At 43.2% G+C, this 15,150-nt stretch overlaps 1 protein-coding gene across 1 annotated transcript; it reads right to left on the reverse strand.

The window, feature by feature from the left end:
- Positions 1–12,677: 12,677 nt before the first annotated feature.
- Positions 12,678–13,619, reverse strand: LOC141258407 (olfactory receptor 5AR1-like). The gene has a single exon (XM_073673407.1). The coding sequence runs from the start codon at positions 13,617–13,619 to the stop codon at positions 12,678–12,680; it is 942 nt and encodes a 313-aa protein (XP_073529508.1).
- Between the last annotated feature and the right edge of the window lie 1,531 nt (positions 13,620–15,150).

Genomic DNA, 15,150 nt, shown 5'->3' on the forward strand with positions numbered 1-15,150 from the left:
AGCACTTAGTTGTCACATCTGAGCACTTGGTTATTACATCTGAGCACTTGGTTGTTACTTCTGAGCACTTGGTTGTCATATCTGAGCCCTTGGTTGTTACATTTGAGCATTTGATTCTCACAGCTGTGCACTTGGTTGTTACATCTGAGCACTTGATTCTCACAGCTGTGCACTTGGTTGTCACAGCTGTGCACTTGATTTTTATATCTCAGCATTTGGTTGTCACATCTGAGCACTTGGTTGTCACATCTGAGCATTTGGTTGTCACAGCTGTGCACTTGGTTGTCACATCTGAGCACTTGGTTGTCACATCTGAGCACATGGTTGTCACAGCTGAGCACTTGTTTGTCACAGCTGAGCACTTAGTTGTCACATCTGAGCACTTGGTTGTTACATCTGAGCACTTGGTTGTCATATCTGAGCACTTGGTTGTTACATCTGAGCACTTGATTCTCACATCTGAGCACTTGGTTGTTACATCTGAGCATTTGATTCTCACAGCTGTGCACTTGGTTGTCACTTCTGAGCACTTGGTTGTCACAGTTGAGTACTTGGTTGTCACAGCTGTGCACTTGGTTGTCACATCTGAGCACTTGGATGTCACAGCTGAGCACTTGGTTGTCACATCTGAGCACTTGGTTGTCACATCTGAGCACATGGTTGTCACAGCTGTGCACTCGGTTTTCACATCTGAGCACTTGGTTGTCACATCTGAGCACTTGGTTTTCACATCTGAGTACTTGGTTGTTACATCTGAGCACTTAATTGTCACATCTGAGCACTTGATTGTTTCAGCTGAGCACTTAGTTGTCACATCTGAGCACTTGGTTGTTACATCTGAGCACTTGGTTGTCACAGCTGAGCACTTGTTTGTCATAGCTGAGCACTTTGTTGTTACATCTGAGCACTTGGATGTTACATCTGAGCAATTGGTTGTCACAGCTGAGCACTTGGTTGTCACAGCTGAGCACTTAGTTGTCACATCTGAGCACTTGGATGTTACATCTGAGCAATTGGTTGTCACAGCTGAGCACTTAGTTGTCACATCTGAGCACTTGGATGTTACATCTGAGCACTTAGTTGTCACAGCTGAGCGCTTCTTTGTCCCATCTGAGCACTTGGTTGTCACTTCTGAGCACTTGGTTGTCATATCTGAGCACTTGGTTGTTACATCTGAGCACTTGATTCTCACATCTGAGCACTTGGTTGTTACATCTGAGCACTTGGTTGTCACAGCTGTGCACTTGGTTTTTACATCTCAGCATTTGGTTGTCACATCTGAGCACTTGGATGTTACATCTCAGCATTTGGTTGTCACTTCTGAGCACTTGTTTGTCACATCTGAGCACTTGGATGTTACATCTGAGCAATTGGTTTTCACAGCTGAGCACTTGGTTGTCACAGCTGAGCACTTAGTTGTCACATCTGAGCACTTGGATGTTACATCTGAGCAATTGGTTGTCACAACTGAGCACTTAGTTGTCACATCTGAGCACTTGGTTGTCACAGCTGAGCCCTTCTTTGTCACATCTGAGCACTTGGTTGTCACATCTGAGCACTTGGTTGTCACATCTGAGAACTTGGTTGTCACATCTGAGCACTTGGTTGTCACAGCTGTGCAATTGGTTGTCACATCTGTGCACTTGGTTGTCACATCTGGGCACTTGGTTGTCACAGCTGAGCACTTCTTTGTCACATCTGAGCACTTGGTTGTCACATCTGAGCACTTGGTTGTTACATCTGAGCACTTTGTTGTCACATCTGAGCACTTGGTTATTACATTTGAGCACTTGGTTGTCACATCTGAGCACTTTGTTGTCACAGCTGTGCACTTGGTTGTCACATTTGAGCACTTGGTTGTCACAGCTGAGCACTTCTTTGTCACATCTGAGCACTTGGTTGCTACATCTGAGCACTTGATTCTCACATCTGTGCACTTGGTTGTTACATCTCAGCATTTGGTTGTCACATCTGAGCACTTGGTTGTCACATCTGAGCACTTGGTTGTTACATCTGAGCACTTGGTTGTCAGAGCTGTGCACTTGGTTGTCACATCTGAGCACTTGTTTGTCACAGCTGAGAACTTGATTGTCACAGCTGAGCAGTTCTTTGTCACATCTGAGCACTTGGTTGTCATAGCTGAGCACTTGGTTGTCACATCTGAGTACTTGGTTGTTACATCTGAGCACTTAATTGTCACATCTGAGCACTTGATTGTTTCAGCTGAGCACTTAGTTGTCACATCTGAGCACTTGGTTGTTACATCTGAGCACTTGGTTGTCACAGCTGAGCACTTGTTTGTCATAGCTGAGCACTTTGTTGTTACATCTGAGCACTTGGATGTTACATCTGAGCAATTGGTTGTCACAGCTGAGCACTTGGTTGTCACAGCTGAGCACTTAGTTGTCACATCTGAGCACTTGGATGTTACATCTGAGCAATTGGTTGTCACAGCTGAGCACTTAGTTGTCACATCTGAGCACTTGGATTTTACATCTGAGCACTTAGTTGTCACAGCTGAGCGCTTCTTTGTCACATCTGAGCACTTGGTTGTCACTTCTGAGCACTTGGTTGTCATATCTGAGCACTTGGTTGTTACATCTGAGCACTTGATTCTCACATCTGAGCACTTGGTTGTTACATCTGAGCACTTTGTTGTCACAGCTGTGCACTTGGTTTTTACATCTCAGCATTTGGTTGTCACATCTGAGCACTTGGATGTTACATCTCAGCATTTGGTTGTCACTTCTGAGCACTTGTTTGTCACATCTGAGCACTTGGATGTTACATCTGAGCAATTGGTTGTCACAGCTGAGCACTTGGTTGTCACAGCTGAGCACTTAGTTGTCACATCTGAGCACTTGGATGTTACATCTGAGCAATTGGTTGTCACAACTGAGCACTTAGTTGTCACATCTGAGCACTTGGATGTTACATCTGAGCACTTGGTTGTCACAGCTGAGCCCTTCTTTGTCACATCTGAGCACTTGGTTGTCACATCTGAGCACTTGGTTGTCACATCTGAGAACTTGGTTGTCACATCTGAGCACTTGGTTGTCACAGCTGTGCAATTGGTTGTCACAGCTGTGCACTTGGTTGTCACATCTGGGCACTTGGTTGTCACAGCTGAGCACTTCTTTGTCACATCTGAGCACTTGGTTGTCACATCTGAGCACTTGGTTGTTACATCTGAGCACTTTGTTGTCACATCTGAGCACTTGGTTATTACATTTGAGCACTTGTTTGTCACATCTGGGCACTTTGTTGTCACAGCTGTGCACTTGGTTGTCACATTTGAGCACTTGGTTGTCACAGCTGAGCACTTCTTTGTCACATCTGAGCACTTGGTTGCTACATCTGAGCACTTGATTCTCACATCTGTGCACTTGGTTGTTACATCTCAGCATTTGGTTGTCACATCTGAGCACTTGGTTGTCACATCTGAGCACTTGGTTGTTACATCTGAGCACTTGGTTGTCACAGCTGTGCACTTGGTTGTCACATCTGAGCACTTGTTTGTCACAGCTGAGAACTTGATTGTCACAGCTGAGCAGTTCTTTGTCACATCTGAGCACTTGGTTGTCATAGCTGAGCACTTGGTTGTCACAACTGTGTACTTGCTTCTCACATCTGATCACTTGGTTGTCACAGCTGAGCACTTGGTTGTCACATCTCAGCAATTGATTCTCACAGCTGTGCAGTTGGTTGTCACAGCTGAGCACTTGTTTGTCATAGCTGAGCACTTTGTTGTCACAGCTGAGCACTTGATTGTTACACCTGAGCACTTGGTTGTCACAGCTGAGCACTTCTTTGTCACATCTGAGCACTTGTTTGTCACATCTGAACACTTGGTTGTTACATCTGAGCACTTGGTTCTCTCATCTGAGCACTTGGTTGTCACAGCTGAGCACTTGGTTGTCACAGCTGAGCACTTGGTTGTCACAGCTGAGCACTTGATTGTCACATCTGAGCACTTGGTTGTCACAGCTGAGCACTTAGTTGTCACATCTGAGCACTTGGTTATTACATCTGAGCACTTGGTTGTTACTTCTGAGCACTTGGTTGTCATATCTGAGCCCTTGGTTGTTACATTTGAGCATTTGATTCTCACAGCTGTGCACTTGGTTGTTACATCTGAGCACTTGATTCTCACAGCTGTGCACTTGGTTGTCACATCTGAGCACTTTGTTGTCACAGCTGTGCACTTGGTTGTCACATTTGAGCACTTGGTTGTCACAGCTGAGCACTTCTTTGTCACATCTGAGCACTTGGTTGCTACATCTGAGCACTTGATTCTCACATCTGTGCACTTGGTTGTTACATCTCAGCATTTGGTTGTCACATCTGAGCACTTGGTTGTCACATCTGAGCACTTGGTTGTTACATCTGAGCACTTGGTTGTCACAGCTGTGCACTTGGTTGTCACATCTGAGCACTTGTTTGTCACAGCTGAGAACTTGATTGTCACAGCTGAGCAGTTCTTTGTCACATCTGAGCACTTGGTTGTCATAGCTGAGCACTTGGTTGTCACAACTGTGTACAGGCTTCTCACATCTGATCACTTGGTTGTCACAGCTGAGCACTTGGTTGTCACATCTCAGCAATTGATTCTCACAGCTGTGCAGTTGGTTGTCACAGCTGAGCACTTGTTTGTCATAGCTGAGCACTTTGTTGTCACAGCTGAGCACTTGATTGTTACACCTGAGCACTTGGTTGTCACAGCTGAGCACTTCTTTGTCACATCTGAGCACTTGTTTGTCACATCTGAACACTTGGTTGTTACATCTGAGCACTTGGTTCTCTCATCTGAGCACTTGGTTGTCACAGCTGAGCACTTGGTTGTCACAGCTGAGCACTTAGTTGTCACATCTGAGCACTTGGTTATTACATCTGAGCACTTGGTTGTTACTTCTGAGCACTTGGTTGTCATATCTGAGCCCTTGGTTGTTACATTTGAGCATTTGATTCTCACAGCTGTGCACTTGGTTGTTACATCTGAGCACTTGATTCTCACAGCTGTGCACTTAGTTGTCACAGCTGTGCACTTGATTTTTATATCTCAGCATTTGGTTGTCACATCTGAGCACTTGGTTGTCACATCTGAGCATTTGGTTGTCACAGCTGTGCACTTGGTTGTCACATCTGAGCACTTGGTTGTCACATCTGAGCACTTGGTTGTCACAGCTGAGCACTTGTTTGTCACAGCTGAGCACTTAGTTGTCACATCTGAGCACTTGGTTGTTACATCTGAGCACTTGGTTGTCATATCTGAGCACTTGGTTGTTACATCTGAGCACTTGATTCTCACATCTGAGCACTTGGTTGTTACATCTGAGCATTTGATTCTCACAGCTGTGCACTTGGTTGTCACATCTGAGCACTTGGTTGTCACAGTTGAGTACTTGGTTGTCACAGCTGTGCACTTGGTTGTCACATCTGAGCACTTGGATGTCACAGCTGAGCACTTGGTTGTCACATCTGAGCACTTGGTTGTCACATCTGAGCACATGGTTGTCACAGCTGTGCACTCGGTTTTCACATCTGAGCACTTGATTGTCACAGTTGAGCAGTTCTTTGTCACATCTGTTCACTTGGTTGTCACATCTGAGCACTTGGTTTTCACATCTGAGTACTTGGTTGTTACATCTGAGCACTTGTTTGTTTCAGCTGAGCACTTAGTTGTCACATCTGAGCACTTGGTTGTTACATCTGAGCACTTGATTGTTACATCTGAGCACTTGGTTGTCACATCTGAGCACTTGTTTGTCATAGCTGAGCACTTTGTTGTTACATCTGAGCACTTGGATGTTACATCTGAGCAATTGGTTGTCACAGCTGAGAACTTGGTTGTCACAGCTGAGCACTTAGTTGTCACATCTGAGCACTTGGATGTTACATCTGAGCAATTGGTTGTCACAGCTGAGCACTTAGTTGTCACATCTGAGCACTTGGATGTTACATCTGAGCACTTAGTTGTCACAGCTGAGCGCTTCTTTGTCACATCTGAGCACTTGGTTGTCACTTCTGAGCACTTGGTTGTCATATCTGAGCACTTGGTTGTTACATCTGAGCACTTGATTCTCACATCTGAGCACTTGGTTGTTACATCTGAGCACTTGGTTGTCACAGCTGTGCACTTGGTTTTTACATCTCAGCATTTGGCTGTCACATCTGAGCACTTGGTTGTCACATTTGAGCACTTGGTTGTCACAGTTGTGCACTTGGTTGTCACATCTGGGCACTTGGTTGTCACAGCTGAGCACTTCTTTGTCACATCTGAGCACTTGGTTGTCACATCTGAGCACTTGGTTGTTACATCTGAGCACTTTGTTGTCACATCTGAGCACTTGGTTATTACATTTGAGCACTTGGTTGTCACATCTGACCACTTGGTTGTTACATCTGAGCACTTGGTTGTCACATCTGAGCACTTGGTTGTTACATCTGAGCACTTTGTTGTCACATCTGAGCACTTGGTTATTACATCTGAGCACTTTGTTGTCACAGCTGTGCACTTGGTTGTCACATTTGAGCACTTGGTTGTCACAGCTGAGCACTTGGTTGTTACATCTGAGCACTTGGTTGTCACAGCTGAGCACTTGGTTGTCACATCTGAGCACTTGGTTGTTACATCTGAGCACTTGGTTGTCACATCTGAGCACTTGGTTGTTACATCTGAGCACTTGGTTGTTACATCTGAGCACTTGGTTGTTACATCTGAGCACTTGGTTGTCACATCTGAGCACTTGGTTGTTACATCTGAGCACTTGGTTGTCACAGCTGAGCACTTGGTTGTTACATCTGAGCACTTGGTTGTCACATCTGAGCACTTGGTTGTCACATCTGAGCACTTGGTTGTTACATCTGAGCACTTGGTTGTCACAGCTGTGCACTTGGTTGTCACATCTGAGCACTTGTTTGTCACAGCTGAGAACTTGATTGTTACATCTGAGCACTTGGTTGTCACATCTGAGCACTTGGTTGTCACATCTGAGCACTTGGTTTTTACATCTCAGCATTTGGTTGTCACATCTGAGCACTTGGTTGTCTCATCTGAGCACTTGGTTGTCACATCTGAGCACTTGGTTGTCACATCTGAGCACTTGGTTGTCACATCTGAGCAGTTGGTTGTTATATCTGTGCGCTGTTGGGTTAAATTACAATAAAAAAATAAAAAATACCACTGTAAATGCTGGAATCACATGAATCCTCCTTGCACAAGTCTATAGAGTAATTTCTATGTGATGCCATCTTAATTGTCCCGTTAATTAGATTTTAATGAATGCATTAATGCTGCTGTGACGCGGGATTGATTTTCCCATCACAATGGGTTTGCTGACATCCAAGATGGATCCCAAGAAGCCGTCGACTATCCTTAAGAAAGTGCAAGTCTTGCAATTCCCCTTCACAGGCGACTGAGCAGAGTGCGCTGGAGGCAGCGATGGAGGCAGCGATGGGGCCGAGTGCTCCTCCGTTCAGGCTGATATGTCAATCATTAAGGTTTGCAGCCGGGAGCGGAGAAGATGATTGACTCAGTGAAGCACTCATGCTCCATCCGACTGCGGCTGACATAATATTTATAAAGTGGAGACATCCAGCAAACACTGTGCTCGGCGCTGTACACAACATATCAGGTCCGGGGGAAACTTCACATGACCTTCATCACAAGCCATAAAAGTGATCAGGGATTGTGGAGCAGAAGGGTTTAAAGTGGACATCGATTATATTGTATTTTTAGCAAAAATTGTATTGGTAAGGATTGTAGAGATGTATAAGGACACCCGTCCGCCCTGAACATTAGAATTGTGGTCCATGGCCAAACTGCTACCGAAGGGGCAAACTAATCTGAAATCACATTTTAAAGAGACTCCTTGCGGCGGAGGGACAGGTATCGGTGGCACGGGTAACTCCTCGATGAGTTCAGCCCTTGAATCCTGAGAGAAATGCTGAAGCAGCGTGTTTTTTGAAGAGTAAACTAAACTTTTCAAAAACTTTTCACATGTTAGTCGACTTTCTGTAGTTTTGACCCATGGGGTCCGGCTTGTAAAACCCCCTCTGATCAGTGGAAGTAGGAAAAGATCAACTTTGTCTCGATCGTAAGCAGTGCGCAGGGGGTAATATCTCAATAAAAAGTTTTGGAGTCCATGCTTCTAGGATTAGCCGAGTACTTCTGCCTTTTACTTTTCTCAGGACCCCGACAGCCAGCAATCAAAAACCATTGGACATCACGACATATCGAAACTTTTTTTTTTTTTTAAAAATGCTCAGGTTTAAAAAATAAATAAATAAAAAATAACCCTCCCGTTGATTCCCCTCCATACCAATTCAGATGCTGACAAATTCCACATCCTTTTATTATTTGCAGGTTAAAGTGACAAATGACCACTGCAGACAATCACTGGCAGTAGCAAATCTCCATAGGAGTAATTGAGACATAATGACGTCTTTACTTTTTTTTTTTTATTTTTAGCATTTTGTAAAATATATAATCTAACATTTCCATGAAAAATCAAAAAATTGCTAATAAAAATTCTGCTGTACATAAAAATCACACGGGGGGAGTGGGGATGGGAGGGGGAATAAAGAAGATTTACCACAAATTTTGCGACTTTTTTTTGAAAAGTCACAGATGATCAATAAGACGAAAAAACATCTGGAAACTCTAAACCTCAAACCAAAAAAAAAACCCCAAAACAAGCGAACACATCTAAAATAGACTTCAAAATGGCGGAACTGGAAAGATGGATTTGGTGGAAACAAAAAGAAAGCGCAAAACACCAAAAAATTTACAAAAAAGCAGGCACAAGTACAGTAACGAGTCCGGACTCTAGTGAAAAAAACAAAGTATTTCCTCCCATCTTAATAAGTTTTGATTACTTGCTAAATCTGGGGAAAACGACTATGTTCTGTAAGGTAATGAATGGAGCACTTCAGAGCCGGATCTGTGGGGTCCGGTAGTTTAATCTCATGTGATAATGCCTTACAGGACAGGGCTGTGTCACATTATGAGGAAGAGAATAAATAAGACTAGAGCTGGACCACAGCAGCACAGAGTATTAAAGGAAAGAAGTGCACATTGTTTTATACGGGAGGAATGCACCTGTCCACTTATGTAATTCTGCTATTTTTATTATATAATTGTTTGCTGTTCATATAAAAAGTTTTTTGAGTTTTTTTTTTTCCCCTAAACATGTTATAATAAACATATACTGGGGGAAAAAAAATGCATATCAGGTATTTGAAGAGGATACTGATGGAAAACGCTCGTCACTGTCCAATCAACAGGCTGCAAAGGATTCTCCCAAAACATCATTAAAAACTGCTTCAGGAAACTCTTCAGGAAATTAAAAACTTTTCCAAAACTCCCCCAAAAGTTGGAATTTTTTCAAGAGGTTTTGTGGCGGAAGAGAAGAAACTCTCCAGATCCTTCTCCAAAGCTCAAAACTCCACAAAAACTTGAATTTCTGTTCCCAAAATACACAGCACAAAGTCTCATAAAGGGTATGACGTGCACGTGACGTCTTTTTCAGGTGGATTTTGCCTGGAACCAAAAAAAAAGCGCTAAAAATCAAAGAAGGAAAATAGCACACTGCAATGTTAAAACCGCTTGCTGGGCACATTCTGTCTTTATTTTAACCGTTTAAGGCTTCAGAAGCCGGGAAGCAGTTAAAATCGGTAGCAAGTTGGTTCTTTGGGCGGTTTCCGCTTGGAATCCAATCGCCATTTAAACTTTAAGATATAAAATAAAGATGCAAAAAAAGTAAATAAAACGAAGATGTATCAGGAAAAAAATCATCGCTGGTGTATTCCTGAAGTGTCCCTTTGCCTTGGAAAATTGGGCGGATATGCTCGGTGCACATACCCCAAAACAGTTTTTGAGGTCCTCAAAAATTTCAGTGTGAACATACCCTTAATCGTGCACGTTTCATTGTCTTTTGCCTATAAGCTAATATTTCACTTTGCAGCTGTACATGATGTCTGGAGTCCTCCGTACTATCCGGTAGTCCTCCATCAGACTGTACCGTGGAGGTTTCGCCTACGTTCCTGCTGACCCACAATATTCTGTACATCGCTAACATAGGATTAGCGTCTGATGAGATCCGATGAGCCGCATTATGTGCTACACCGAGCCAAGAAACTCATTACTGATTGTTGTGTAATCCACTCCACGCAGGATCTTCTAATGTATGACTCTACTGCCCCCTACTGGCTGTGCGGGAAACTTTCCATACTTCATTTATTGAGATATGTTAGCTATCTGGATATTAATCTGGCTTCTGTTTATTTTGGCACCAGTTTTTGACGTGGCATACAGTACAGAATAAAAGTTTGGACACACCTTCTCATTTAAAGATTCTTCTGTATTTTCATGACTATGAAAATTGTACATTCACACTGAAGGCATCAAAACTATGAACTAACACATGTGGAATTATATACTTAACAAAAAAGTGTGAAACAACTGAAAATATGTCTTATATTCTAGGTTCTTCACAGTAGCCACCTTTTGCTTTGATGACTGCTTTGCACACTCTTGGCATTCTCTTGATGAGCTTCAAGAGGTAGTCACCGGAAATGGTTTTCACTTCACAGGTGTGCCCTGTCAGGTTTAATAAGTGGGATTTCTTGCCTTATAAATGGGGTTGGGACCATCAGTTGTGTTGTGCAGAAGTCTGGTGGATACACAGCTGATAGTCCTACTGAATAGACTGTTAGAATTTGTATTATGGCAAGAAAAAAGCAGCTAAGTAAAGAAAAACGAGTGGCCATCATTGCTTTAAGAAATGAAGGTCAGTCAGTGCGAAAAATTGGGCAAACTTTGAAGTGTCTCCAAGTGCAGTTGCAAAAACCATCAAGCGCTACAAACAAACTGTCTCACATGAGGACCGCCCCAGGAAAGGAAGACCAAGAGTCACCTCTGCTTCTGAGGATAAGTTTATCCGAGTCACCAGCCTCAGAAATCGCAGGTTAACAGCAGCTCAGATTAGAGACCAGGTCAATGCCACACAGAGTTCTAGCAGCAGACACATCTCTACAACAACTGTTAAGAGGAGGCTTTGTGCAGCAGGCCTTCATGGTAAAATAGCTGCTAGGAAACCACTGCTAAGGACAGGCAACAAGCAGAAGAGACTTGTTTGGGCTAAAGAACACAAGGAATGGACATTAGACCAGTGGAAATCTGTGCTTTGGTCTGATGAGTCCAAATTTGAGATCTTTGGTTCCAACCACCGTGTCTTTGTGCGACGCAGAAAAGGTGAACGGATGGACTCTACATGCCTGGTTCCCACCGTGAAGCATGGAGGAGGAGGTGTGATGGTGTGGGGGGGCTTTGCTGGTGACACTGTTGGGGATTTATTCAAAATTGAAGGCATACTGAACCAGCATGGCTACCACAGCATCTTGCAGCAGCATGCTATTCCATCCGGTTTGCGTTTAGTTGGACCATCATTTATTTTTCAACAGGACAATGACCCCAAACTCACCTCCAGGCTGTGTAAGGGCTATTTGACCAAGAAGGAGAGTGATGGGGGGCTACGCCAGATGACCTGGCCTCCACAGTCACCAGACCTGAACCCAATCGAGATGGTTTGGGGTGAGCTGGACCGCAGAGTGAAGGCAAAAGGGCCAACAAGTGCTAAGCATCTCTGGGAACTCCTTCAAGATTGTTGGAAGACCATTTCCGGTGACTACCTCTTGAAGCTCATCAAGAGAATGCCAAGAGTGTGCAAAGCAGTCATCAAAGCAAAAGGTGGATACTGTGAAGAACCTAGAATATAAGACATATTTTCAGTTGTTTCACACTTTTTTGTTAAGTATATAATTCCACATGTGGTAATTCATAGTTTTGATGCCTTCAGTGTGAATGTACAATTTTCAAAGTCATGAAAATACAGAAAAATCTTTAAATGAGAAGTTGTGTCCAAACTTTTGATCTGTCTTGTATATATTTTTGATCGAATTGCGCAAAAAAATAGCAGCTTTTTAAAAACTTTCTTGACTTTTTAGGTCTTTATTTTAAAATACAGGTGTGATTTTTGCATAACTTTTGGACCCCGATACCACATCATAGGATAAAATGCCCGGACCGAGTGCGGGTCTTCAAACCCAAACTAACAGCCTCATATTTGTTGGAGGAGCAGCAAATTAGAGCTGACTTGTCTCTACAATGCCCGGGCAATGCATTCTTCACATTCAGGTATTTTTTTTTTTAATTTAGGAAGTTCATTTGACATCAGATATCAAGTTATGAGTTGTGGGAGGAAAAAGTGGTCGAAAATGTACCTTTTCTTTCATAAGATGTTCTCCTTTCATAGCTGCTGGAGACAAAATAGGGAAATCGGAAACTAGACACACTATTGAAGGTTGTGCCAAAACCACAAACTGATCTGAACAATGACATAAAATATTAGTAAAGTAGAAAATTTTCGCATAATCTCGTCTTCGTCACTTTACTCGCTCATTCTTAAGGCTATTGTACCATTAAAACCAAGCACAGGTGAACCACCTTTCGAGCTGTTCCTCCCTAAGCCCTCTGTACATTCTTGCATGGTCAAGGTGAGGAGAGTAAGCCGAGGCCAGACACGCTTTCGACAAAGACCTAATATAAATTTTCAACCAAAAAGTTGTAAAATTTGATTGTATTTATTAGTTATTACATTATTAATGTCACACAGGCCCTAAGGTCTCGACAGAGAATGAGGATTCAACTTTGTGAAGACCTTCTCGATGGCTTCTTTAACTTCTCGATTATTGAGACTGTAGATGAGAGGGTTCAACATCGGGGACACGATGACATAAAATATGGAGCTATATTTCTCCTGATCTGTGGAGTACATGGACGAGGGACCAAAATACATCAGCATGACTGTCCCGAAGTACAAAGCCACCACCCCTAGATGGGACGTACAGGTGGAAAAAGCCTTAGACCTTCCCGCGGAGCGAATCTTTAGTACGGAGGATATGATAGCAGCATACGACATTAAGATAAGGACAAGAGGAAGAAGAAGAGAAAGAAAACTGATGGAAAATATCAGAAGTTCATTATAAGTGATGTTCTCACACGATAACTTTATGAAAGCCAACATCTCACACATGAAATGGTTGATGCGGTTGTGACAAATAGTAAGTGGCGTAAAGATGGAAGGAAAAATGGTCAGCATGAAGGTTGTCATGAAGATGAGACCTACCAGCTTATAACAATTACCCCAACGCATGAGGACTGGGTAGTGGAGAGGTTGGCATATGGCGACATATCGATCATAAGCCATCACAGCCAGGAGAAGACACTCAGATCCTTCAACCAAGAGAATGACGTAGACCTGAATGACGCAAGCACTAAGTGAAATTGTCTTTTCAGTTGACAAAAGATCAGTCAACAATTTCGGTAAAACGGCTGAAGAATAACCCAAGTCAAGTAGGGATAGCATGCAAAGGAAGAAATACATGGGCTTGTGCAACCGAGGGTTGATGATGATCATGCAGATTATAAGGCCATTTCCGACAATTGTTACCATGTATGCAACCAAAAATAGGACAAAGAGGCCAATGTTTATCCTTGGATCCATGGTGAACCCAAGTAGAACGAATTCAGTGACAATTGTCTGGTTCTCGGTGTCCATTCTGAAAAGGATTTTAACCAAGAAAATGTGATGCAATATATACATGCAATGCAGTAGATAGAATAATACAATTAATGATACAACATTGGGGCTCAAAATATAAAAAATAACAAATAAAAATGTGTCCACATAAAATGTAAGAATCAATCCAGATGAGAATTACAGTGATAGAACGACGCTGGTAAGAGCGATGAAGTTCTCGACCAGAACAGTAGATATTTGAAACTTCCGACGGAGGAGCGTACTTTGACACGCGTATGATCCTAGACGGAAGGATCGTTCCAGAAGAATAGGCTTTACTGAACATGGAGGAATGTTTCATGAGATAAAATCAAGAATAGAGAAAAATACGGATGGCTGATAATCTTCTATCTAATGGTTGAACGTTCATGGGTATGCATTAGTGGACCATTCAGACCTGTAATGGAAATTATTGGAACAATAAAAGGTGCTGCCTCAAGATATCAAAGTCTCATTTTGTCATTGTCACAAGCAGAGACGAGCGGATCAATCCGCGGATGAAATAGCTTAAAGGGAACCTGTTAATAGCGTCCAAAAACACTATTAACAGCCTGCAGATATGGGGTTAATCTATAGGTTAATAGCGCTATAAAGCCATGCGGCCTCCACATTGTAAGCCCGGCTACAGAGAAGAAATGAACTTTATTCCTCCTTGCAGCCTCTGGCTTTCAGTCCTAGAGGAGTGGTCTACTCTGCACAGCTTCAGTCGCCCCTCAGTATACAGTGAGTGGCAGCTGGCACCATGTCCTGGCACTGACTGATATCCAGCTCAGCACTGCAGGTTCATAATGTTTGGGGAAATGACAGAATTCCTGAAACTCACGGTTTTATGCAAATTCGAACATTTTGAAGTTCTACTTGCAGTTCGCAAAAGAAAAAAAAATACCTGCCGGGCACCATTCCTCACACTGCTGAAGCATTAGGGAGGGGGCTAACATCTTTTTGCATTACTGCGAGGGTCTCCCCGTAATGTCTTGCATCCATGACATATAGTGGATTATCATACCTTGTAGTGTGGTGGTCAGTACCGGGGCCATCACAGAAGAATGATTTTCTACCTCTAGAGTCACTGGGTAAGTCTCATTCTCCTGTAGAGTGTAAGCTCTTATGGTCAGCAGGGTCCTCTCTCCTGTAGAGTGTAAGCTCTTATGGTCATCAGGTCCTCTCTCTTCTGTAGAGTGTAAGCCCTTATGGTCAGCGGGGTCCTCTTTGTCTCCTGTAGAGTGTAAGCTCTTATGGTCAGTGGAGTCCTCTCTCTCCTGCCTGTAGAGTGTCAGCTCTTATGGTCAGTGGGGTCCTCTCTCTCCTGTAGAGTGTAAGCTCTTATGGTCAGTTGGGTCCTCTCTCTCTCCTGTAGAGTGTAAGCTCTTATGGTCAGTTGGGTCCTCTCCCTCTCCTGTAGAGTGTAAACTCTTATGGCCAGTGGGGTCCTCTCTCTCTCCTGTAGAGTGTAAGCTCTTATGGTCAGTGGGGTCCTCTCTCTCTCCTGTAGAGTGTAAGCCCTTATGGT

The sequence above is a fragment of the Phyllobates terribilis genome, unplaced genomic scaffold (genome assembly GCF_046119375.1).
Source record: "Phyllobates terribilis strain yellow unplaced genomic scaffold, ASM4611937v1 Scaffold_3__8_contigs__length_932513732, whole genome shotgun sequence".
In the NCBI taxonomy this organism is placed as follows: Eukaryota; Metazoa; Chordata; class Amphibia; order Anura; family Dendrobatidae; genus Phyllobates; species Phyllobates terribilis.